The following is a 25,762-nucleotide window of genomic DNA, read 5'->3' on the forward strand; positions in this document are numbered from 1 at the left end:
AAGCAGTGGTATCAACGCAGAGTACTGTTCGAAAATCTATCTCTTTCTTTTTCCCTAGCTATCTATCTCTCTCTTTCTCTCTCTACCGAGTTCTGGCTTTAAAACGCGAGTTTCTTAGAAGAAAATTGAGAAACGCGATAAATACGAAACGCTTCAAAATATAAACAACACAACCAAGCATTTCTTACTTCGACGCTTTTCGAAACACCTAAGTTAAAAGTTGTATTCGCTCTATTACGTATTATAAACAAAGTGAGAGAATTCTCCCTCTCTATACTGTAGACGTAGACGAACGTGAAAACGACTAAACATGTCGACTTCTTTTTATGACACTCGCGTAATATCCAATTCCGAAATTCCGAGTTTATACTACGTGTCCGGATACAATATTAAATAAGAATCGTGAAAAGTTAATTATAATTTTTATCACTAGTTATTAATACAAACGCGATACAATTAATTATTATAGATAATTAATTTATAATTTATAATTCTTAATATAATATTACGCGAATAACGCGTTTGTACGTGACACGAATAAAAACGACGTAAAGTTCGAACTAACCCTCGCGATGGTTAAGACGGTATTAAACGAGAAACTAAAAACATAAGGATATCGTGTGCGTACACATTTCGCGTGCGATCATTTACGGGACGCTCGTGACGCAGATATAATAACGAAAAGGTATATCGTGAGTAAAATGGAATTGGTTAATCTTTGTAATATTGATGCTGTGATTATTACAATCAAAATTATAGGATATAACATCATATTTTAAATTAATGAGAATAAATATTATTTGAGAGAGAGAGAGAGAGAGAGAGAGAGAGAATGCCGGGAAAAATATCGGGCGACGAGTATCGTATTGTACATAGATATTATTTCACATTAATGTGTGATAGTGTTTTATAATAATAAAACGAAGACTTGTTTTCGTTCTAATATGTTAAATTCGAGAACGCGACAATAATTGTGATAATTTTGATAATCGAAGATTGTCGGTCATATTATTTGTTTCGTCCTTGACTCGCGTAGTTATAAATCTCAACGAGCCGACTCGCGTATGAACACACCGAGTGCCTCGCTGTCGCTGCGTGAATTTGTCGCGAGACACCACTGTCTCTTGGTCGATAGTACACAAGTTCGAGCGAATCTTCCGATAATGTCGGTTCGGGCCGTATTTTACGCGCGCTTTTTCGCGTTTTATCGTGTTCGAATATCGGCAGCATTGAATGATTATATTTCGCGGTATACGCTCGTCTAACGTATATCGAACGTGTGATCGGAAGTGCCGTATAAAGTGATTAAAGCAGATGAGATTAAGGTTAATTGAAACGCCGTCGGATCGGTCCGTGTTTTACGCGCGTTTTTCTCCCTCGAGCTCGAGTCTCGCGGGCGTTTGAATTGGCAGCACTGTGCGATGTAATATTTCGCGTTATTTACTCGTTCAAAGTATTTCGTTTGTCGTACAATATAAGGCCGATATTACATTTGTCGTACGACAAACTTTTCAAGCATATTGATTGGCCGCAAAATAGAAACTTTCTCGAGTCTCTAGAAATTAGCTATATACGATATCCTTATGTTTTTAGTTTCTCGTTTAATACCGTCTTAACCATCGCGAGGGTTAGTTCGAACTTTACGTCGTTTTTATTCGTGTCACGTACAAACGCGTTATTCGCGTAATATTATATTAAGAATTATAAATTATAAATTAATTATCTATAATAATTAATTGTATCGCGTTTGTATTAATAACTAGTGATAAAAATTATAATTAACTTTTCACGATTCTTATTTAATATTGTATCCGGACACGTAGTATAAACTCGGAATTTCGGAATTGGATATTACGCGAGTGTCATAAAAAGAAGTCGACATGTTTAGTCGTTTTCACGTTCGTCTACAGTATAGAGAGGGAGAATTCTCTCACTTTGTTTATAATACGTAATAGAGCGAATACAACTTTTAACTTAGGTGTTTCGAAAAGCGTCGAAGTAAGAAATGCTTGGTTGTGTTGTTTATATTTTGAAGCGTTTCGTATTTATCGCGTTTCTCAATTTTTTTCTAAGAAACTCGCGTTTTAAAGCCAGAACTCGGTAGAGAGAGAAAGAGAGAGATAGATAGCTAGGGAAAAAGAAAGAGATAGATTTTCGAACGCGATATCTGTTGCTTCTGAGAAATGCTTTCTCTCTCTCTCTCTCCGCTTCGTTCTTCCTTTAATACGTTTCTATCTTATTTAGGATCATCTTGTTTTATTTATCTTATCGCTTATCTTGTTCAACCACCTCAGAAGTCATGCACGTCTCGCCGAGAACGAGAGATAACTGACACACAATAGGCCATAAATCTTGAAATTTTCCCACGCTCGCTCGAGAATCGGCGGACTCGACGGTTTCTTACTTCGCTAGTCAAAACATAGATAAGCACGCGATCGTACTCACTCTATTACACGTTATAAACAGAGTGGCTCGACTCGCTTCTCCCTCCCCTGGGACGCACCCGATGTCCTTGCGTTTTTAGTTTTTCGTTTAGTATCGTCTTGGCTATCGCGAGGTTTAGTTGGAATTTTACGTCGTTCTTATACGTGTCGCGTACGAACGCGTTAATCATAAGTAATGTTATTAATATATTAAGAGTGATAAATTAATTATCTAATTAATTTTATCGCGTGTGTATTAATAACTAGTGATAAAAATTATAATTAACTTTTCACAATTTTTATTAGTATCCGGACACGTAATATAAACTCGGAATTTCGGAATCGAATTTCATGCGAGTGTGAAAGGAAAGTCGACGTGTTCATCTCCACGTTCGTCTACAACGTACCGCGATCATTTACGGGACGCTTATGCCGCAAATATTAATAGCGAAAAAGTATATCGTGAGTAAAACGGAATCGTAATCGTTGTGTAGTTAATGCTGCGATGGTTACGATCATAATTATGTAGCATTATATCTGATTTTAAAATAATGAGAATAAATATGTAGAAGTCATAGAAAATAAATATATTGAACGTGTAGTATCGACAGAGAAACAGAGAGAGAGAGAGAGAGAGTAGAGAAAAATATCGGGCGATGAGTATCGTATTGTACATAGATATTATCTCATATCGATAGTGGAATGTATTACGATAAAACGACCAGTTATTCTCTAAAGTGTTAAATTCGAAAACGTCACAGTAATAATCGTGTTCCGATAATCGAAAGTTGCCGGCCATTATTTGTTCTGTCCTTGACTCGCGTAGTTATAAATCAACGGTATTATAGCGCACTTCGGACAGTTGGAGCAAATCTTCCGACAATGTCGCATCGGTCCATATTTTTCTCGTCGAGTTCTCGAGTCTTATACGCGACTGAACATCGGCAGCATCGAGTGATTATACAATATTTCGCGGCATATTTTGTTCCTTATATATACACATTTAAAACATTATCGAACTTGTGACGAGAGTGCCGGACAATTAATGATTAATCGAGATGCCGTCGGATCGGTTCGTATTTTACGGCACCGCTTTTTTCTCGTCGGGCTCTAGTCTTGCGGGCACTTGAATTGGCAGCACACTGTGTGTTGTAATATCCCGCGTCATTTACTCGTTCAAAATATTTCGTCTGTCGTATAATACGGGAGTGCCGACGGGTGTGCGTGAAATAAGGGACAATTGAAGTGAATTAGAATTTTATCGGAAACTTTCTTGTGGACTTTCTCCTTATCGGGGCGTGCGTCATCCATAAAGTGAAATCAAGATGACGAGATGACGAAGATGATGGAAAATCTATCCGGTGAGTAAATCTTTAGCCATTACGTTCGCTTATGAGTAACATTTATCTTGTTTAGCACGCGTTTGAAATCGAATGTAGACTTGTTGCGTATTCTTGTGACGTCGATAATATTGAGCAATTGTCATATTTCGCGTTATTATTTATTCGTTTAAAACATCGTATCCCGAGCGTGATTCAAGCGTCGAATAATTGGCCGCGTAAACAGGATGCGTGTCAAAATTTATATAATATATACGATATATTAAATACACGCATGCGCATAGCTTTATCACGATATAGCAATACGATATCTTTACATTGCTCTTAACATACAATATTTTGCCGTGTATTTTATTCTATGTTCTAGAGAACGCAATCTATATTAATATACATACGTTAATTAATTCAAATCGTTCACCGTTGTTAATGTCGAAAATAACCGAACATTCTGCCAAATTATCCTTGGCGATTCGTATGTAAATTACGAGAAAACGATAACTACATTATTCGGATAAAGTTTTTTTCTTAAAAGAGCATTCCGCATATAAAATGTGCGCGCGCGTGCACATCGTCTCGTCTGTCTTGTCGTTTGGATGCGGAAGCCTGTAAAAACGGATGTGACGCGAAAATACAGGGACAGAGGTTCACCATGGAAACGGGGACGCGAGATGCGAGCAAGAAGGGTGACCATAGAGGAAATGGTCCCGATGTAGGGACGGACGATGACGTAGGGTGCGCGCGCGCGCGCGCGCGCGCGAGTGCAAAGGGGGTTTCGACAATTTTTTATAATTCGCTTCGCGGCGACATATGCCCCTTAATTCTTGAGGATTAAGAAGGTATAAAGTTTATAAGGATTTACGACCGCCGCGTATACATGTACGTCGAAGTTTACGTGTATTCGTATACACGTAACTCGCTGGGGTTACACATGGCGGTGCCGCAATAAAAACGAGATCGTGAGTCTTTCATTGTGCTAGGGTTACGTATCATCCCGCGCGTATGCAAGTAAAATTGTAACGTAACATCGTCGACTATGACGTGTTAGACTCGTTACTAATACCGCACGTTGATGTAAAACAATGGATATTTGTTTATGAAATAAAATACTAAAGGACGGTGAGGAATGCGGGAACGCTACAGGCAAATGCTCGGTGTAATATGTGCAAGTGTTACAATATGTGCGTTGCGAATTTTACGCTTTTCCAATCACGCTATGCGAAACATCCTACATTGTTACGAATATTTTCATAAATTCTACATGACGCGAGCTTTGTTATTCGATATTTTGCAGCGGACTGTGGATTTATTGAACACTTTAATTGCTCGATGATATTCTCCGGTGTAATATTCGCGATTTTCTAGTATAAATATTAAACAATATTTTTTCTTAAAAAACAAACATTAATAATCGTTTTATAAATATACACGCATTATTTGTTCTAAGATCACAGCACATGTAGCTCATGATTTGTTTGCATATAGGACTTGTATGCTATGCTTACAAGTTACGCTGCGTGTTACTTACACGTGGTTCGAAAACAGAACTCGTAATCCGATGTTGTACAAGAAAAGTAAATGAGTGCAGTCTGACCATTTTAAAACCTGTTTATTGATTTTATCTATAGGCTATGTCTTAGATTTTCTATACTTTTTTTTTTTCATCTACAAAAAGAATTTTTTTTAGCGAAAATATAATTTCGTCTTGATTGTTGAAATTAAGGATTAAACTTTCGAAGGATTTCGATAATGTTATTTTCAATTTGGCAAGCTATCTAATAAGTGGGGAAAAAACGCACGTTTGCGCAGTCGATTTGCTCGATTCTTTTTCTTTGCCAAACTCGTTCTTGATAAATGTAAGATTATTGGCTGCTAAATCGCAGGATGTATAGGTCTATATGGTGGTATTGAGCGAAGACAAACCGAATCGTCTAACCTTTAGCTAATATTTAGAGTGGGGGAAAAACTTTGGTGTGCGCACACTAAAAATATATAAAGAGGGATCGCGCTACCTTGCCAAAACGCACACCACCGGCAACTCTTTTATTTGACTTCGAATTAGTCGACTCGATGCGGTTGAAGAATGGACGGCACGGAGTACCGGCCGTTTGCAGGTTCGTGCTTTGTTTAGAAATTGCACACTTGCACCCACCTCCGTCGCCGCGCGCGCTAACTTATTCTCCGCGTTACTGTAATTGGATCAGCGAGAATTACAGGGAAGCTCGCTTTTAGACCTTCCGAAGGCGGTAAAGCGTTACACAAAATACATCCCAATGCGCGTTTCGACTACAATGAATGGCCATTGTATTTACCTAATTCGGAATAGCGCTGATTTAATTTTTCAACATTCGCAGAGATAGAGATAGAGAGAGAGAGAGAGAGAGAGAAGAAAAAGACGACGATACATTTTACACGTAAGCGGATTTAACACAATCCACGAAAGCAACTATACGCTGAAACATATACTTATACGTTACACTGTACCACCGTAGTATGAATAGAGTTTTTCATAAATATAGTATTTGATTAAAAATTTAGAATTTTTCAAATATATTTGTAGATACCTTAATTAAATACAATTTTTTATTCAAAGATTTTGATATATATTTAGTATATTTTATTCCCCGGTTTCTAATATAAATATAAAAATTTATCGTCTTTTTTACTCTTTAACTGCTAATACCATAATAATTAATAAAAATCATATTCTAATGCTTATATCTATATGGAAAAATATATCATATCTCTCTCTTTTATAAAAACTAATTTGCGATACGTTGTTAAAACCACTTTACATATTTTTCGTAAGCTATATGAATAATAACATTCCATTTTAAATTTTACAATATTTATACCTTGCCTTATTTTGCATTCAAGTTGACTAGATGAATAAATTGTATATATTTTCTATCGTCAAATAAATTTCAAGTTGACCAAATGAATGAATTGTATATATTTTCAACTACTGTCAGCTAAATTTATTCAAATCGAAACTTCCGCATGCAATTCTAACACAACTACCTATTGCTAGCTCACGCGTACGCAGTTTTCAATCAGGAATAAAATCACGCGAGATTTAGTTCCGATCGGCAAATTTACCAAGATCGATACGTAGCTGTATTTAATAGAGCGATTTGTTTTCTGCGATATACCGCGCCGTATCTATAATAATGATTAACGAAATAAATATACACCATTACCGAAGAGTCGTATTATGCGTAAAAATATCGCGATGTGTAAAATATTTCGCTAAATATTCGCTAGGGAAGACAACCGCACGGATAAAAACGTATACGCGCGCATTGACGTGTGTATGCGTGTGCGTGGCGCGCGCGTCCCATACGCACCCGAGACAGATATGTACGTTCGCTGTTGATTGAATGTGATTGTCGTGATGGAAGAAATTTCACGAGATACGTCACACCGGTACGAGCGCGAGCGGGATGAATATGAATGAAACGGGTTTCCGGTCTGGCTGAGCCCGAACCAGTTTTACATTTGCATCCGTATTTGTCGAACGCGAGGGGTGAGTAATAAAGGCAGTCTAATTTTCTCCTCTTTTTCGGTAGCTTTGCACGGTACACACCTCCCCCTAGCTATGTTTCGTTCAACAGAGTCGTACATGGACGCGGCGCGAGAAAAAGAGAACGCCTAGCAACCGTTTTTCGATCGCCGGCATCGGCACCGGCACCGGCGTCGTTGCCGGGCCGCTTCAGTGCCCCACGTACCTCTAAATATGTTACAATAAATTACGTCTCCGTACGTGCGCGTGTTTTCGCGCGTGTACATCGCGAGAACGCGTCTTTTCCCAGGACATTACCAAATGCGTGCCAGCACGCGGAATACATTTAAATTCGTTATAAGCATGCGAAGTTTCATCAAAATTCCTCCGCGGCGTCACCGACCAATTTTTTGCCAAGTTTCGTTATTTATGACGTCTGATCTAATGTAGATACAGTAAATGATATATGTATATCAAAAGCCAGTGAGCTAAGTTGTGTAAACTAAAAATATAAATTAAAATTTTAATTTTTTTCGCTTATTTAAATTAAAATTATTGCGAAATATTAGTAGAAAAATTTGAAAGAAATTATCACTATAATAATATGGGCTATCTATATCATCGACTTGCATAAATTTCTTATTTATCATTTTTTTCTTCCTTCTTTTTTCCATCGATCATGAATTCGCTTTACTGCTACTCGTATTCTGCTTCTCAATAATGCACTTGATACAACTGGGCACTTATCCGCATCTGAATGCTTCGCGCTTTGCTCTGCGCGCTCAATAATCGATCGTTTTCCGTTTTGATATCCTCTTACACTTACTCGTCTCACATACGACAATGAGTACGGGTATACCATACCCGGCCCTTATAATGTCAACAAAGCAACGCCATTTGAAGCACGCGTCCGACGATCCTTTGGTGTTAAAATATCGCGTTACGAGAGGCAGATGTTGGCCGGGAAATTCCGCGAGCAAAGTTATCTGGCGTTGCGCGCGTATAATCGCCGGAGCGAGTAATCTGTACGTGGCAAACGCGGTTTACGCGTAATTGGGACACGTTATAATCGTCCCATGATAAAACAACCAAGCTTACACCTTTGCGAAAACATCTATCAAAAAGTCGTATCACTGAAAACGTTGAAAATACCGAGTTCTGTCCAGAACGCGCAAAATTCAAACCAAAACAGTTTAAATAAATTTATATGCTTAAAATTTTTACGAAAGCAATCATACAAATGCTATCTAATTCGCTTTCTTTTCGCATCCAATTTCGTATTACTTTTCTAATAAAAATGTAACATTTCACTGGAAATGTATGTACCATATATACATATAAATATTCCATCAAATAAAATTACTTAATTATTTTCGAAAAACACTATTTGAAATTTAAAGTTGGTTCATAAAATAATTATATTAAAGAGAATGAAATTTAATTCATAATATAGTTATTAAAGATGAAATAATAATGTAGATATGTAGAATAAAATTGATAATCAATGTAACGTTACAAAGCCTACAAATTTAAAAAAATGAGAAATTAATAATAGAAATCGGTACATATATTTATTTATACTCACGTTACGCAATACATAAAAAATGCGGCGAAATAGATCAAATCATTTTCAAATATATGCATACAGTTATAAATTTCAGACAATTATTGTCAGAAACATACGGTTATCTTCTGTGTATTACACAACATTACGAATTTATCGCGATATTATAATTTTTTTGACTTTGTAAATCAACGTAAAAATATCTATCCTCGGTTGCACCAAAAACGTTTTATATTATATGAGTTAATTTAGTTTTCATAAATTCTGAGAAAAGATGAACATAAGATCTTATATGGCTATATATAATTACATAAGTCCATTTTTCTCGGGATATCAAAGATTAAAAGATCCTTTATTTTTTGATATCATTTAATTATTTATGCATAATTTACGATTATATTTCTCACATGTATAAAGATAACCGTGAGTAAAATATTATATTGCAATCAATAATTACAAAATTTAGAAATTATTAACGGAGAAATGAAAATTTTTTATACTTTATTATCCATAATTATCATTGTAAAATAAAACTATTTATTTATTTTTCTTTTCCGATTGATTTATTTTTCTGATTGACTATTCTGATTGACATTCTCGTGTCGAGCTTCAAAAATAAAGTACTCGAGCTTTATCTCGATACCGTTTGGCATATCGATCTCACGTTCTCGCAATGCAGTTTCTTTGTAATAATATCCGGAAGTTTTCTTCGCAAATTCGTGAATCCCGTCGGACATTTGGAAAGATTGACAAAGCTCTGCAGCGAACGTACGGCCGGAGTAAAGTTGGTGACGAATTGGTAGACAAATTTTGGGGGAAGGCGATGCACGTGCAGACTGATATCTATCTTTTACGACAACGTTCAGATTCAATTTGCTTCTCAATATCAACCAACTCGTACTATTTTGGCCCGATCTGGACTTGATATCTCTATTTGCCTCTCTTTCTTTATCTCCCCTTTCGCGCTTTCTCTCCGTTCTTCTCTGGATAACTTAGTCGCTCTGGTTTATAGGATACCGGTCTCTACCGCGTTGTTGCAATATGTTTCTGCAATTTAGAAATATTACATCGAGATCGGAAGGATATCGATGGGAAGCATGAAGAATACAAAAGAGATAATATTTGCTTTCTATATTTATTTCTAGAGAATAAACAGAAAAGAAGTGCGCAATACAAATAATCATTATCGCATATTACAAAGAGAGATATTTAAATTTATCCAAGTCAAGCCTGATGTATCTCTTTCTACAAATATAATTGTCTTATATATATGTATATATATTTTTTCTATAATTGAAAATATAAATGTCTACGATCATATATGTTTGCACAATTGATAAAATATATTTAATGTATTAATACATCGCTTAATGACAAGAGACCGTATTAGATATAAATGTCAATATCGAATGACATGGATATATACGGTAATGTCGCCGTCACATTTATATCCGGCTGTTACGTTGCGGTTATGTTTCTGTAATAGACAAAACTAATGATGATTGAAATGTAAGAAAATTGCTCGGCATCGTCGAGTATGTAATGAAATGAAGTGATTGAAATGGAGAAAAGTAGCGAGATAAGCGTTGAATGTAAATCTCGATTTAATGAAAAACTTTCAACGAATATAAAAAAGGCTTTCTGTTATATATATATATATATATAACCACTTCGTTTTCTGCTGCCATCGTCGTAGCTCTTCCGACAGGCTGTGAATGGCAGGTACATATCCCTCTATTCCGCTTTACCCTTCGTCCGCTGAAAGCGGACCGTGGAAAATGGCTCATTAGTATTCAGGTGAAAAACGGACAGGCTGAATCGTACAATATATAGATTATTGACACCTGCCGACCGATCTTTAGCGCGGAATTTCGATCTATAGAGCTGGTTAACGTAGGAACAAGATAAACTAAATTCGTGTCGCGAATTTGGCATACACATTGATATTCCACAGCGTATATATTCCGTCGCAATTTTGTATGCGTCACAAATTATCGTAGAGAAGAGAAATATAATTTTGATCCATAGCCAGAGGTGAAATTTAAAACAATCTCTATTAAATGGATTTGCAGCGTTGCCGGAAAAATCGCGCGTTAATAAACATCCGCGTGAGGAATTACAATTACGACGTGGCGTTTCATAATCCATCAATTATGCTAATAAAAAAGTTGAAAAAGACTTTTCCACATAAGAGCATGGACGCGCATGAAATCCTGATCAACTCGCGCTTATCGATTCTCTTGCTTATCTCCTTAACTTTATAATTCGCACGATGCGCGTCCTTCCCCTGTTGCATTATCCAAAACAGATATGCGCGGAGGTTCACCCCCTTGTCGGATACTGCGAAATTATCCCACCACCGTCTTCTGCAATACTGATACGGTGCTACAATAGAACGATCAGTCAGCCGATCGGCATAACCCCTTGAAATTCCACCCTCCCTTCCTAATTTCGATTCCAGAGGGACACGTTGACATTGACATACCCTCGCGCATTATGCTCCCGTCCTGTTTTATTTAGGCGATGGCAGCGCATCGCGTGCAGTGTACTATTACAGTGCAAGAATCCATGACCGAAATTGCTCCCGTTTCAATTCGCGAATGTCGCGCGTGCTTCGCGGTCTTATGTTAATAATCACATTCAATTACCGTAAATTAAAATTAACTCGATTGCGCGCTCTTAATAAGTTGGTAGTATCGGTCGTATAAAGTACAATAATAACACCTCACGGATCACTGATCGAGCAGCAACTTTGATCGAAAGCAATTATTTTACAGCAAATGTTAATAATGCGATTTGGTTTTATATTCCATTAGCAACATCGTTCGATTTTAATTAAATTAAGAAAAAGTTCTAATAGAGTGCTGTCGAAATTTTTTATTAATTTCTTTATTATAAAACTGTACAATGACAATATTATTATATAATATAGTTTTAATTTACAAAATTTTAGAGAAATTTCTTATATTTACATATAATTTTAATCACTCACGCAAATCATCGTGCGTTCATCAGTGGCATTATGCAGCAATCCGCTTCCGCAGTTTCATTTTCGCGAGACCATTTTATGATGGCATTTAGCTGCTCAAATTATAGCAGCTCCGTCGTGGGTAATCGTTGCCAACGTTGCGCGATAACGTGTAACGATTTAAAAAGTTCGATTAAATATAAACCGGCAAAGATAATTATCGGCGAGATCGGTGACCCAGAAAGTGCTCTCGCTGGATATCGCGAAAATTTTTCCACAAACAAGTCATCGCATCGTGCTCTTTCTCTTTAAATCTTAACAATATTATCATATTCCTCTCGAAACGTCGGATTCGCGCGCGCAATTTCTATTACGGCGTTTAACTGCTAAGCACTTCGCTTCGGGTAGCAGCTTACGCATTTACGAATTGAAGGCGGGATGTGGGAAGAGGAACGCACCAGCCACGAAAGAGGAAACAGATAGGATAAAGATAGGTAGGGAGAGGCGGAGAAAGTGTACGGCAATCTACTTCGCTCCATTCAATCAGCTATCGATTTCTTCGATTTATCGGCCGGTTTAGGAGAAGACGTATGGACGGTGCCGCCGTCGGCTGTCGTTACTTTGGTTTAGGGGATGACCGCCCATATTTTCATCCCTCGGCCCTATCCTACTTTTTCCTCCCGCACCCGTGCGTTTCGCGTGTGTTATGTATATCTATACATATAGAGATATCTTGCATTCGCGAACTGTCCGATCGGTTTTACGTGCGAAGCAACGACCGACTTTTCGAACCCACCGGAAACTCGCTGACGGCGGATTTTCATCGCAGAGATCTCCCTCGCCTTTTCGCTTTTTTCTCCTTTTTCTTTCTCTCTCTTTCCTTCTTATCGCGGAAGTTTTTAGAAAGTCAACGAGGCGACGGAATTTACGTATCGATGTGTGCAGCCCCGATAGTTACCAGCCGGGAATTTCTCGAATCCGGGTTGGGAAACGAAACGACACCGACTGCTCTACATAATGCAGCTCGCACGACACGTCCATTCCCCGAGCGAATCGATCCGCTCGATAAGGTATCGACGAATAACGTTGCGTGACATGACGAGTCTCCCTCCCGGCAGCGGAATATATGGATGAGCTACGAAAATAGAATAAACGAAATTGCGCGTGCATATCTAATGCGTGACATGCGCTGTATGAAAAGTTCGGCGAACGAACGCAAGCGTTTAATGGTTAAATCAATATTGGCGTCCCATTTTATGATTCCATTCTTGATTATATAATGTGTTGTTGAAAAATTATAAAACATCTAATTATTTATGTAATATAAATATTGTCTCGATATGCGATTTACGGAATGTGTGTTGTTTATATACCAACAATTTACCGTTAAATTCCTCGTCATCTAACACTCGTATCTGTAATCGAGATTTCGAGAATACAGTTCAGTTATATGATAGCCGTCTCGCTAAGCGTAACGTGACAAATAAATGGATTCGTGTCGGTAATTACATCGGCATTAACAATGGCTGACATTAATCTCGACGTAAATACATTTCGATACTTTGAAACGTTAAATACTCATTGGGCCTTAATGACGGATCAATGCGTGAGTGTAATCTATTTATGAAAATTGCGAGCGCGTCGTGCGCTCGAACTCGAATTGTAAAGTGTTGTTGTAAACGACCTGCGCGTTATCGCAACGCATAGCTTCGATTTTACGAGGAAATTTAAAGTTTCAATAATTGATAATCGATTTTTAACAGATTTAACAAATTATAAAATAGTTCAATTCTTATATGAATAAGTGTTACATTTTACAATGTTTATTCAATTATACTTTTCGATTTTAACAGTATTTTACATTTATAGGAAGGCACAATTGTAATATCATTAATTTATAAAGATGGAGTGCGCGCGCGCGAGCGCACACACACACACACATACACAGAACTAATATATATATATATATATATATATATAGTTTTGTGATGGCAATATAAATTGGATAAATTTTCAATAAACGATTCAGATAATCGTTTGACTCTATACGCTTTAGACCGATGCATTAAATTGAAAATATTGTAGTCGTCAAATTCGCCGATTGCTTCTTTAATAAAACATGCCGGTCGCAATAACATGAAATATTTTTAGCTCGTTTTATATAAATAAAAGTCTAATAAAAGGTAATCGACTAACACGAATTCATATCTTACAATATATCGCGTCGAACGCGCGTCTCGATAAATCATATTTCCGATTGGCGGAAGTCAATAAAACGACGACTGACGGGTATAAAAAACGACAATAATACCGGGTGGCACTATTATGACGCGCCAATCTCACAATGCATCCAACTGCATTGTATGACACGACGATGGCATGAGTATTTCGTCGGGTTCCGCGTAGCTGTAATCTCTTTCTAGTGAAATCGTACGAGGCACAAAAGAGAGATAGAGGGATTAGAAGGAAAAAAGGAATCGGGAAAGGGAAATTCGTCAGAGAGAGTTTTGTGTCGTTCGTTGCATTCCTCCCACGAAACCGTGCAAAATCTCGTTTCTCCCGTTACTTTTTTTCTAAAATGCACACATTTTTACGATGGCGCAAAGGGAGTCACTTATTCATACTACATACACTATCGCAAAGAAATAGTAAAAAAGTTAATAGTTAGTAGGTAGTCTCTCTTAATGTACTGGAGAAGGAATTTTTAAACGAGCTGCATCGCAAGACGACGACCAAGTCGCAAACTTGTAGCACTTCTATCATTAAGGAGATTGTATAATCAGATAGTAACTTGCTACTTACCGCGGAGTATGCGGCGGACAGCAGATGATCAAGTATTTTTTTCTTCCAATCTTCCGAAGATAATCATTAATCTTCAAATTGTATTATCGTATTGCGTAATGTTGCCACTCTCGTCGCAACGTCTCCGGAGATCGAGATGATGCTCCGACATAATAAGAGAAGAGTAATTAACCCTTCACTTGATTTATATATAGTACAAGTTCTATCAGATGTGTATTTTTTTCTAATTAATTTTTAGCAAAATTGAAGATAATCTTTTTAACGAAAAGTTGATAGCACAAATTTTGTCAAGATATATTTAATATAGAAAACCAAAAGTTTTGACGAATTAAGCTTCTCAAAAGTGAAAACATAAACCCACCTTATCTTTCGGTTAATTGGAACTGAATTTTACTTTAGCGGAAATTTAATTTAAACTTTGATTGCCAAGATATTTAATCTTGAAAATTAAAAAGTTGTGGAAAATGATAGTTTCTCATCAAAGTTCTTCGAAATTTGTCAAGGAATCTGTCATTAACAGGTACGGTGAACGCTGTATGTATACCCTGTACGTGTGTTTTTACGTCATTAAAGCATGACCCATCGTATATCGCACGAGGGAGGTCAGCGAGCATCGATTTTTGTGCGCACGAGGGACGACAGAAAACAACGTGCACGGTATTAATGGTCGCAGTTGCATATGAAACGAAGCTATCGCAGCCTACGTACGATAGGTGTGACAAATGGCAGGAGAGAAGGCGAAGGTGTACGCGGCAAAAACGATACATTCCAACACTGGTGTCGATCAGACGAAAAATAACGATAATTTCTATCCGCGCGTAATTGTTCACGCGAAATTATCCTAGAATCTCCGAAATTTATTCTAGATGACAACTGCTTGAATTGTAATAGGAGAAGAGATTAGATTTATAAATCAATACTTTGATCATATAAAATAATTATTCGATTGTAAACTCATTTATCTCATAGTTTTTGCGAGTATCGATGTAAATCTTGCAACGCGATACAAAAGAAATGATACATTTGACCGTGTGGTCAAATGCGGTTGCTTGAAAGAAATATAGAATATACACTTCCGTTGGAAAGCTACATATTTCCTCTTGCCGATCGGGAGTTTGATTCAAGATTCTAATTTACTCGCTCGGTTTCACTGGGGATTGGAAAAAAAAAAAAAAAACGAAACACCGAGATGGCACAGTCGATGGACATCGATTTTCTTGCACGGCACGGAGGAGCTACAGGCCACGCCAACGAGCGGTATTAATGGATGCGGTTGCAAATGAAACGAAGCTATATCGCGGCATCGTGTGACAAACGAGGAAAGGCCGAGGGGAAAAAAAGGCGTTGTTACACCGGTGGTCCGCAAGACCGAGCGACTGCCGTGCAAAGAACAACGTCGTCATCGGTCTACAGGGGAAGATGGGAAAGGGCCAGGCAACAGAAGCAACGCCAATGCCGTTTCCACGAGAGTGGCATGTAATCGTTTACACGGAATTCACCCGATATGTTGCAACATTGTAACGAAGAAAAGAGCAAGAGAGACGGGAAAAAGAGACGACGCAACGTTCGAGTTAGCCAGCAGGAAGGACGCGTGGAATTCGTTTGCTTTTTAATGAACATGCGAATGATCGCACTTCTTCCATCTAGGTCGTTCCTTTTAGTCGACAATGACATTCGCGCGGAATTGTCACCTGCGAGAGAACGGGAATTTATTTTCCCTCTCTTTGTCTCATTCATCATGGCTCTTGATATTTGAAACTACAAAGAAAAACTACAAATCTGCCGTTGCTACGACTTTTTGTAAATTGACTTTTTTCGACGAATTACTTTTTTCGAGAGATGGGTTTTCTCACGGGAAATAAATCGTGTCTCGCGATTGTGAAAGAAAGATCTATGTATTGGTGATGTGTATATTTAAGTAGACGGATACATGCGAAATATATATCTGATGGAAATGTGGTATTTCAAATAAACCTAAAATTATATATTGTATAATTGGTTTCGTGCATCGTGTTTTCTGTATGATAAACGAATGAGCGTAAACACTGTAGTTGTTAGAGGGAACTGTTTCTTTTGACATTGTTAGAGAATAATAATAATTTACAATTATTCATAGCAAACGTTTAGCGGCGAATTGTAATAATAAAGGAAATAATAGCGCTTATATGATTTCACTGCGACGGCGACTTCTCGTATTGCGATTTCTCGTTTGTATCTTATCGAATTTTGCTTCCATGAGATGAAAAGCCGGTTTTAAAATAGGTCTTGAAATGCATGTTTTTAATGAATATTTCAAAAGAACTAATAATTTTTTACTTTCTCTTATTCTTCTTCAGTGAGCGCCGTTTGAACCTAAGTATTAAATATGAATAAAATCGATTTATTCAATATAGCTATTTTTTACATTTTATAATAAATTTGAAAAAGATTAAGATTCTTAATAGAAAGCGTGGAGCACGAAGTGAAATAGCTAAATAAATAACAATCGAAAAATAAATGTTGCCAAAAGTCGTCAGAGTTGAAACTAATTTGTAAGAATACTTTACATACAAATCAACAATTATCATAAAATGTAGAGATTCGTGACAATATTATTTAGCGCTATCTGTATCATGGGACTTTTCGCGAGAATATTGGCGATACGCAGGGAATAGGAAATGAGAAAACTCTTACTCAGGATTGACTGAGGAAGGTCTGGTCACCCCTAGCTTAATCGCGCGCATACCATATGTCCAGACATATCCGGTACGCTTATGGCGGACGTGTCGACACTATCCTAAATTGCCTGCCGGGATCGTAACTGGCGTTTCCGGACGGTCTCGCTATATCCTGGATTTTTTCGCGTCGGTACAAGTATCGCAGGACGAAGGCTAAATATTATTTCGCATTGTGAACATATTGCTTAAAAATACTTTTACTTTTAGTAAGAAATCAGTAGCAAAAAATTATTTGAGAAATAAAATTTTTTCAATAACGAAATTTTGTACAAGAAAAATAGATTATAATATAGGAAAATGTTATTTATATCCAATACTTGATTACAAAAAAATTAGGCACGTGTAAAATGACACGGCGAATATATTTGTTATAGTTAAGAAAATTGCATTTGAATCTGAATTTTTTATATTTATGTTTCATCTATGCTAGAATTATACATTCTCGAAGTGGTTGCATTCGAGTCAAATACTCGTGTCGATTTGCTAATACGACGTGGCTAATCGGTTCACTAACGGGATGTGGGATAAACCCAGGTAATGCAAACTTCGCCAAACCGATCATTTCGCCCGTATTACCGTCGACACATCGAACACGCGGATAAACACAAACAAACCGATATTCGGCGGAGAGCGGTTCGCAGATAACGGACTTCCTCCCGCGGTTGACATCGTGTCGCGTTTCATACTCGACACCGCGGCTGTCCATCCGTGACGCGATCTCGACGAACATCTGGAAGCCGCGCTGCCCCACCGAAACATTTATTCTCGCGTAATGACAGGGCATCGGGCATCTCCCGTGCATAACTGTCACGTCGTATAGCGGGTGTTTCGACGTGGCGACGATGTGACGCGATCAAGATTTCGACCTACTCTCCATCCCTCTTTGTCCCTCTACTTCGTAGCGCACACACGACGACCAACCGACAACCCTCGTCCCGATGCACGCGTTACATCGACAGAATATCGTTATCGGTCAATAGCGATCTGTGCGACGACGTCGGGACCGCGTAACACGCGTCTGATATTACGGGCATAAAAGGCAGGCCGCCGAGGCGAGAAGAAATTCCCGAGGGTGCCGGAGATAATATCGCGAGCGATGTCCTCCGAAGCATCGTTACGAGTGTCGATGTATTTTCGTCGAGCGCAGAATTGTGATAATCATCCATCGTTATTTTCGCGAGACCCTTTATAGACTCTTCTTTATTCTTCTATAATTAATCTAACACGCGAACAAATTTATCCAACGACAGAAACGTGTAAAATTAATGAAGTTACTATTTATACATGCATGATTATTCCTAATATCCTAGATGTAAAATATTTTTACGCAAAACTAACGAGGGTATTCATGAATAAATAATTTTTGTGCAAAGTACATTTTATAATTTTCCAGAAATGGCAGCAAGAAAAGTTAGTTTTGCTCTTGTTAGCTCGTTTGTTACACGATTCTACGCGATGATATGTATGTTCTCTTTTCTCTCGATAAAATCTGCGATTTTCTGGCAAAAACCGAACGTACATATTATATTCCGGACGAGCGGCAGATCCCATCTCTTATTCCGCGAAGCGGCTATATACAGAAATTCGATTTTACGTAATCCGGGCCGCCGAACCGATCATGAGCGCGGTAAGATACCACCGTTCGTCCGTCCGGAAATAGGTATCGGATCGGGTTGCCGCCGCGTCACAAGATCGCCATAACGCAAATAACGCGATTGCTAAATATATACTCTCGGTAAATTGTCGTACCAGTTCTTTTAATGATATATTTATACGCGAGTGATATCGGTTCTCCTAATGACACATTTATAGGCGGCTGATATCGGACGAGCGTCACACGGATAATCGCATCGGGCAAGCGCCGGCGGCGCCGGCGTTTGCGAATAAAAGCGAGCAGGAGCTCCGGGAACGTGTTTTGCAGATATTCCGTCGGCCGCTATCGCTTTTTATGACCGCCGATTGTACGGTCACATGGACGTAGATAGGCGAGCGGAGCGGGCATGCGGAAACAGAACAGAATATGTGGGCAACGTTACGCATACGCAGTCGATCCCGGTGTACTAACGTGCGCGTGTATATGTATATCTGAAATAATACTAGAAGCGGAAAGGTTATCCGCCGGCGATGCTAGAAGTCAGGAGCGAACGGTTTGAACTTCGCGGTATTCACATAGCAGTCTCTATGAACACCGGAGCGATAATACCAGTGTCGTAAAATTACCGCCGATACCGGCTATACCACTATCATTGACATCAGCGTCGGGGGGGGGGGGGGGAGGGGAGGAGACCCCGATACTCGTGACAAGAACGCATCGGCGCGTAGTTAGCAGTGTCGGTGTTCCCTTCGACGTGCTTTCCGCTCGCAGGTAATCGTTCACGCGATATTCCTGTTACTTCAACAGATTTAAATAATATTCACTTTAACAGATTTCAGAACGAGTTTCATTATTTTTCTCGTTTCCACGGTAATTCGTGTCCCGCCGGGAAATATATTTCTCTCGCGCATCCACCTCCTCTCGACAAATCCTCCTTCCTCTTTCTTACTCCTTCTAACGCGAACACCTCTCGCACCTGTCAGGTCGCTGATACTCTTCTACGTTGTTCCTCTTTTTTTTTTTCTTCTCAGTCACTCACGTTTCCAGTCTTTCTTTCTCTCCCCTTTTCGATCCGCTTTCGACCGTTTCTCCCTCACGCTTACGCCGCACTGTATGCGCGGCACAAGCGACTTTTATCGTTTTGCACCGTTTATGTTTATACGCTGGAATAAGGCTCCAATGGGCTCCTTGCTCGCCATGAAATTGAAATTCTGCTTTTCCTCCGGAGGCATTCGCGCGCACTTTTCCTTCGCGAGCTAACCTATCGTCCAGGTTATAGGTACTCTTGTGCAAAATGCAGACGGATTGCACGGTCGATGAACTATTTTGCCAGTCTTCGTCTAAATTCGTTGTTTCTGGGTCAGAATCATTCGCGCGATATGATGGAGAAGATAATTTATACCTGAAATAATCTATTAAAAATTTATATTATTATTTTTTTATCTTGTAACTAAAAATATTATAATTTCTGTTTTTGAATTATGTTTTTATTAATCTTTTAACTTTATAAGAAATATGAGATGCGATATATTTTTGCTATTTTGCTGTAAGCAATTTCCTGATTCAGCAGGATCTCAATTTTATGACTTCGCAGCACTAAGCTGCAAAGCTAAACCAATCGATCGAAGCAGTCACTTTCCGAACGAGAAAGAAGATTTCGATTAATCGACAACATGTGTTATGCATTTGAAGTACCGTTTTCACTACAATGACACTGAAACTTGGCGGCATATCAAGCTCGTTGCGGCATCGGTACGATGAAAGATCGCCGTTCGAATATTAATGAGGTTTCTGTCTCGTGACAGAAGTTGCGAAATCTGGCGTTAAGCGGTCGGAACGTGAGTGCAGGCGAGGGAGTAGCTGCGTGCCCGGGAAACCGTTGCCCGGATTTGGTGGCGATGTAGCGTTTTCGACGAGGCGAAGGGAGAGGCGCAGACATGGTAGCCCTTGAGGCGGTGGGATGAAGAGGGTGCGGAAAGCCCTTATCTTACCTGAACTCCTGCACTGCAGTCGGGCATTCATAAAGTCTCGAGTTAAGCCTCTCTCCCCGCCCTCCCACTATTCTCTCTCTCTCTCTCTCTCTCTCTCTCTCTCTCTCTCTCTCTCTCTGTCTCTCTCTCTCTGTCTGTTTAACGGCTCGTTCCTCGTTCTCCTCCATCTTCCTCGCACTCATCTACCTACTCGAGGTTTCTACGTATAGTGGCTTGTACCGGCTTGACCGAGAAGATATAATCCGCTGCACACACTAGTTACAATCCATTAGTTGCTCCTAGCTAGCTCACCTATTCTCTTTCGCTGTCTCTCTCTCTCTCTCTCTTACTCCGCAACTCTCTGCTTTGTTCTTCCGCGGCTCTTAATAATGCATCTAGAAGATGCTTAATCGAGCCTCGTAACTCATTTGTGATTCGGTGGATGCGCTCTAGTTCTTAGCCCCTTTGCCCGTTCTTCGCTCCCATCTATCCTTTTCATCGATAACGCTGTCGGCGTTACGACAAGCACTACCATTTGAAAACCTGTTCGACTCGATGTAATTAAATGACCACGGTTCGCCTTAAAGTTTCGATTCTTTGATTTAATCAGCCCTATCATCCTTGGCGCGACCATTGCCGAAAGATTTGATTGTCGGCAAATCCTTGGTCGACCGGTTGCTTATCACGAATTTTATAACTCGAGTATTTTCCCGTAATCGCTATTTAATGATGCATTCATGGAAAATTGCAAGTTGAAACGTTATTTTAGTCAGCCGGCGCGATGAATAAAATCTTCCGTACAATTAAAGCTACTGATTAATCGATTTACCGATTGGCAATAAAATTAAAAGAATAGTCATATTTATCGTGTACATTAATATCTTTCAATCTTTAATTTTTAATATATTTCTTTAAAGTTTATGGATAAGATTTTTATTTGTATATTCTTATGGAAATAATTCAAATATATATATCTATATTTTTTTATTTATTTTTATAAATTTAATGCAATATATTTTGGTATATAAAAATAACATTTGATCTTTAGCTAGTATTCTGATGTTATTTCGAATATGCAATAGGATTATAAGACAAATTATTTTTTTTATGTGTGAAAGATTTTATTGTTATCAGGAAAGAGATGTAAGGGAAAAAGAGGAAGATAATTTGTCGTTATTGAATCGCGTATAACGAACGACAATATACGATCGCAAGGTTCCACGAGTAGACCGTAAAAATAAAAACATGTATATTACCGCATTTATTTACGTACATTGATATGCAACAATACTGCTGCGCGCGTTAATCGCAGACACCGCGTAGACGTATTATACGTTAGCCGTAATATCGCTATCAACCGTGAAATGATGCCGCGCATCTGTCATTAATTTACAAAACGGTCATTAGAGCGTGCGACATACGAAGTAGCTTCTTCTGGATTTGGAAGGTGGAACGATCGTTAAAAAATTCCCGATGAATATGCATAAGCCGTCCTTTAACGATCCGCCAAATTAGAATATACAACCTCGTGAAAGTTATGTAATTTCGTGTCCCTTGTAATTAGTGACTGTGTACTTCTCGGCGTCCGTCGACGGGGGTCGCTTTCCCGAGGGCGCATATCTTTGCAAATATTATAGCACGAAGAAACGCCGCTGTAGCGAAGCGACGACACGCCACTCACTATTCACCGTATCACTTATTTAACATCATATTTAAAAATGTCACACTAATATTTTTTTATCCTATATATACATAATGTTTAAAATATTCTTACGTATTCTTATATATTCTTGTCATATAAAATTTGCGAGGAAAACGACATTTTTAGAAGATTACAAATCCAAGCATTTTTGAAAAATGTAAATCAAGATTCCGGGTTTCCGCATCGATCCTTTTTAGACTTCACATTTTTAGGTCATGAAAGCGTAGAGCTGCGAAGCGATAAAAAATTGCGCGAGCAGGACACAATGCGCGAGACAATGAATAGCTGGCACTTTACTTTCGTTATTTTCCAACCATTTCCCTCTTCGGCGTCAAACATCCGCACCATTAAATAGGCGTTCTTTTACGTAAAACCAATCTGTAACGTATGATGCATTGCTCCGCTACGCGCGCACATGCCGCGATCCCAAAGTCCCTGATGTATGTGGAGCAGGGACGGCTCATTGGTATGTTTTAGGGAAACGGTTTCTGTCCCGAGGGTGTGTTTCGCTTCTGCCGCGACCTAACTCGGGGTGATATTAGATTCATCATTCAAACATCTTCAGAATCGCCCATCTGCACTAGAATATACCGCCGAATTCAACAAAATCAGCATTTTTTTCACAACAATGAAGCAGACTACGCACGATCGATTACGTTGAAAATAATGTGTCAATGCACAATACTGGCATTTTCGTAATGTAACGAACAATTATATATAGGTGTAATAAAGTATGAATTGATATAAATTTGCGTGCGGCTCGCTATGAAAACGGCGAAACCTGCTATAAAAATAAAAGAGAATTTTCAATAAATCTTCTGCAAACACTGGAGGAACTCAGTGAATGCAACGAGGAGCGCTACTGCGTGATTGGTTAAAAAGTGCTTCGACTAAAAGCAGCTAAGCAATTTGAAGATTGGGAAGGTTAAAACTCGACCTTATACCGCCCACCGATGTTCGCTATTACGTTCTATAAAAGAGCGTTGTAAGAACCCTTGAGGTATATACTTTTTTTTTTTTTTTCTTGAACACTCCTAAAGGAAAATTCTACGATTTTCTCGATAGTTAGTTACTAGCTTTCTATCTCGTCGAAGGAGAGAATGTGCGTTTAGCGTTTCTTTTAATTTTCCGGCATGGCAAAGCTGAAAAAAGAAAAACGAAACGCAGCCGTCCAACGTTATTATTATATTTCAAATAAAGCTAAGCGTATTCAGTAATTAGAAATTATATTAGTTTCTTTTTACATGGAGATGATTTTTTCAAAAAAAAAAAAAAAAAAAAAAAGATTTCTCGCATCAAAATTTTCTTCGCCGGAAGAAATATCGTACCTTTACTCGCTCACGCTCAAACCAAATTTCGAGCATAAACGAATCAACATTGACAATTTTATTCGAGGATTACTGCCTCGAAAATATGAAACTATTCCATGAAACGTACATTTGGTATGGAGCGGATAATAACAATGTGAACAGGCTATAAAGCGAATATTCAATTACCGACGCGTTGCCTTTCGCGCGCGTTTTGCCAACGCAAAAATTACGCGAATCGGAAAAACGATCCGTGATTGTTTCAGTTTTGTATCATGTTCATTGATTCGAATACATTTGCGTATAATATTACTACCAATTATTTTTCTACGAGCAACGCTATAATTAGAATTTACCCCTCTGCAAAACAACTAATTATTTGTGTATAAATTACAGCGTAATCTTTCCGTCAAAGAGATACTAAAATAAACAAAGTATATTTTTTTTGAAACGCATGCACGATTTTCGTATCTGTATTCAGTCTCGGAAAGTTTTTCAAAGGCTGCTGATTGCTAATGTCGGAACGTATCCAACGGAAGCGGCGATCCATGAAACGATGGCACACATCGGCGCGCCATTTTCTTAATGATACACCAGTTCCATCGGATGCGCGTATTTTTCTGGCGACGCATTGCCAACGATTCATTAATTGCTGACCTTGTTAGCGTAGCATTGTGAAGCGACGGTCCCGCAGCGGTGCTTGAGCGGCGCCCGCGGGAGTAACCGGGAGCGCGATCGGGAGACAAAGAGGGTGCAGACGAGAAGAGAGAAAGCTTCACTTGGCATTGTCATGCATTCGGAGCCCCGCCATATAATAATGCCCGGCTCCTTTGTCGCTTATACTCGCCCCTGTTTTCCGCCACGCTCTACTCACGAACGCCGATGAACATTACCCTGTTCGCTCGTATTTCCGTCGTGGTACGTTAACCTTCTTCTTACCGGTCACTCGGTATCGCGATATACAGGCCAATCCAAATTCCTTTATGACGTTAATTTTATTGCGTTTTATATTTCTTATTTTTGAACTAATTTGGGATGAGATATTATATATCGAATTTGATCAAAATAAATGATTAAAAATCGAAGAATCTATTTGTTAATTAAATCTTATTAGATATAAAAATATCTTATAAATATATAAACACAAATAGTATTATACATACGAGTATATAAGCATGTTTTCTTTCTTTTGCTCTTATGCAAGCTGCAAAATAATAACATAATTCTAGTGCTGGGATATTGGATCACATAAATTTTTGCCGCTCCTCCCTAATGATAACAGGATTACGGGAAGAAACAGCTTTTTAATCCTATTTTCTTATCAGTTTTGGGGATCATCCACACGAAGTTAATCAATACTACGCGTTCTCGCAACGTCGTAAAAACATCTCTCCCGCTATCCAAACAATTGACTGGCCGTTAATCCAATTTATCGCCATTTACCGCTCACATCATACTAAGCCTCTTTTTGCGAATGCAGTTATTCCTTTTTTCTTGTAAAAAATATACCATTCTAATCAAACGGTGAAAACGATAGTCGTAAAAATCCGCCCGTTACAAACCCGCTGCATCGCGGTAACGTGGAAAACCTTTTTGCAATTTGTATCACCGCGCGCCGAAAAAGAGGTGAACGCGCGAAGGTGAAGGAGAAGATGAAGGAGGAGGAAAAGGAGGCAGCAGGTGAAGATGGCTATGAAGATGAAGAAGGCGGTAGTGGGCCGTGTTCGGATGTCGGAGCGACCGCCGCGCTCTGACGAGGGACAACTGGGCCAATCGATACCGCAGCCGGTGGTGGCTGCCGCGATAGAGAGAGAACGAGAAGGACAGCGAGGAGGGAGGAACGATGGGTGCAGGGTGACAGCAGGGATGGTGCGCG

The 25,762-nt window shown here is 38.8% G+C and overlaps 1 protein-coding gene across 7 annotated transcripts in view; it reads left to right on the plus strand.

Moving 5' to 3' along the window:
* Ten-a (tenascin accessory) overlaps positions 1–25,762 on the plus strand; it is a 422,894-nt gene that overhangs the window by 222,476 nt on the left and 174,656 nt on the right. The window contains exon 1 of one of the 7 annotated variants that reach the window (XM_070304912.1): positions 2,874–3,784. The exons of the other annotated variants lie outside the window; for them this stretch is intronic. Coding sequence (XP_070161013.1) covers positions 3,757–3,784 — 28 coding nt within the window. The 5' untranslated portion in view covers positions 2,874–3,756. Of the gene's footprint in view, positions 1–2,873; positions 3,785–25,762 lie in introns of those variants that run through there. 7 annotated transcript variants of the gene reach the window in all.

This window comes from Polyergus mexicanus, unplaced genomic scaffold (assembly GCF_030449975.1).
Source record: "Polyergus mexicanus isolate NDT 795.1 unplaced genomic scaffold, iyPolMexi1.0 SCAF_12, whole genome shotgun sequence".
Lineage (NCBI taxonomy): Eukaryota > Metazoa > Arthropoda > Insecta > Hymenoptera > Formicidae > Polyergus > Polyergus mexicanus.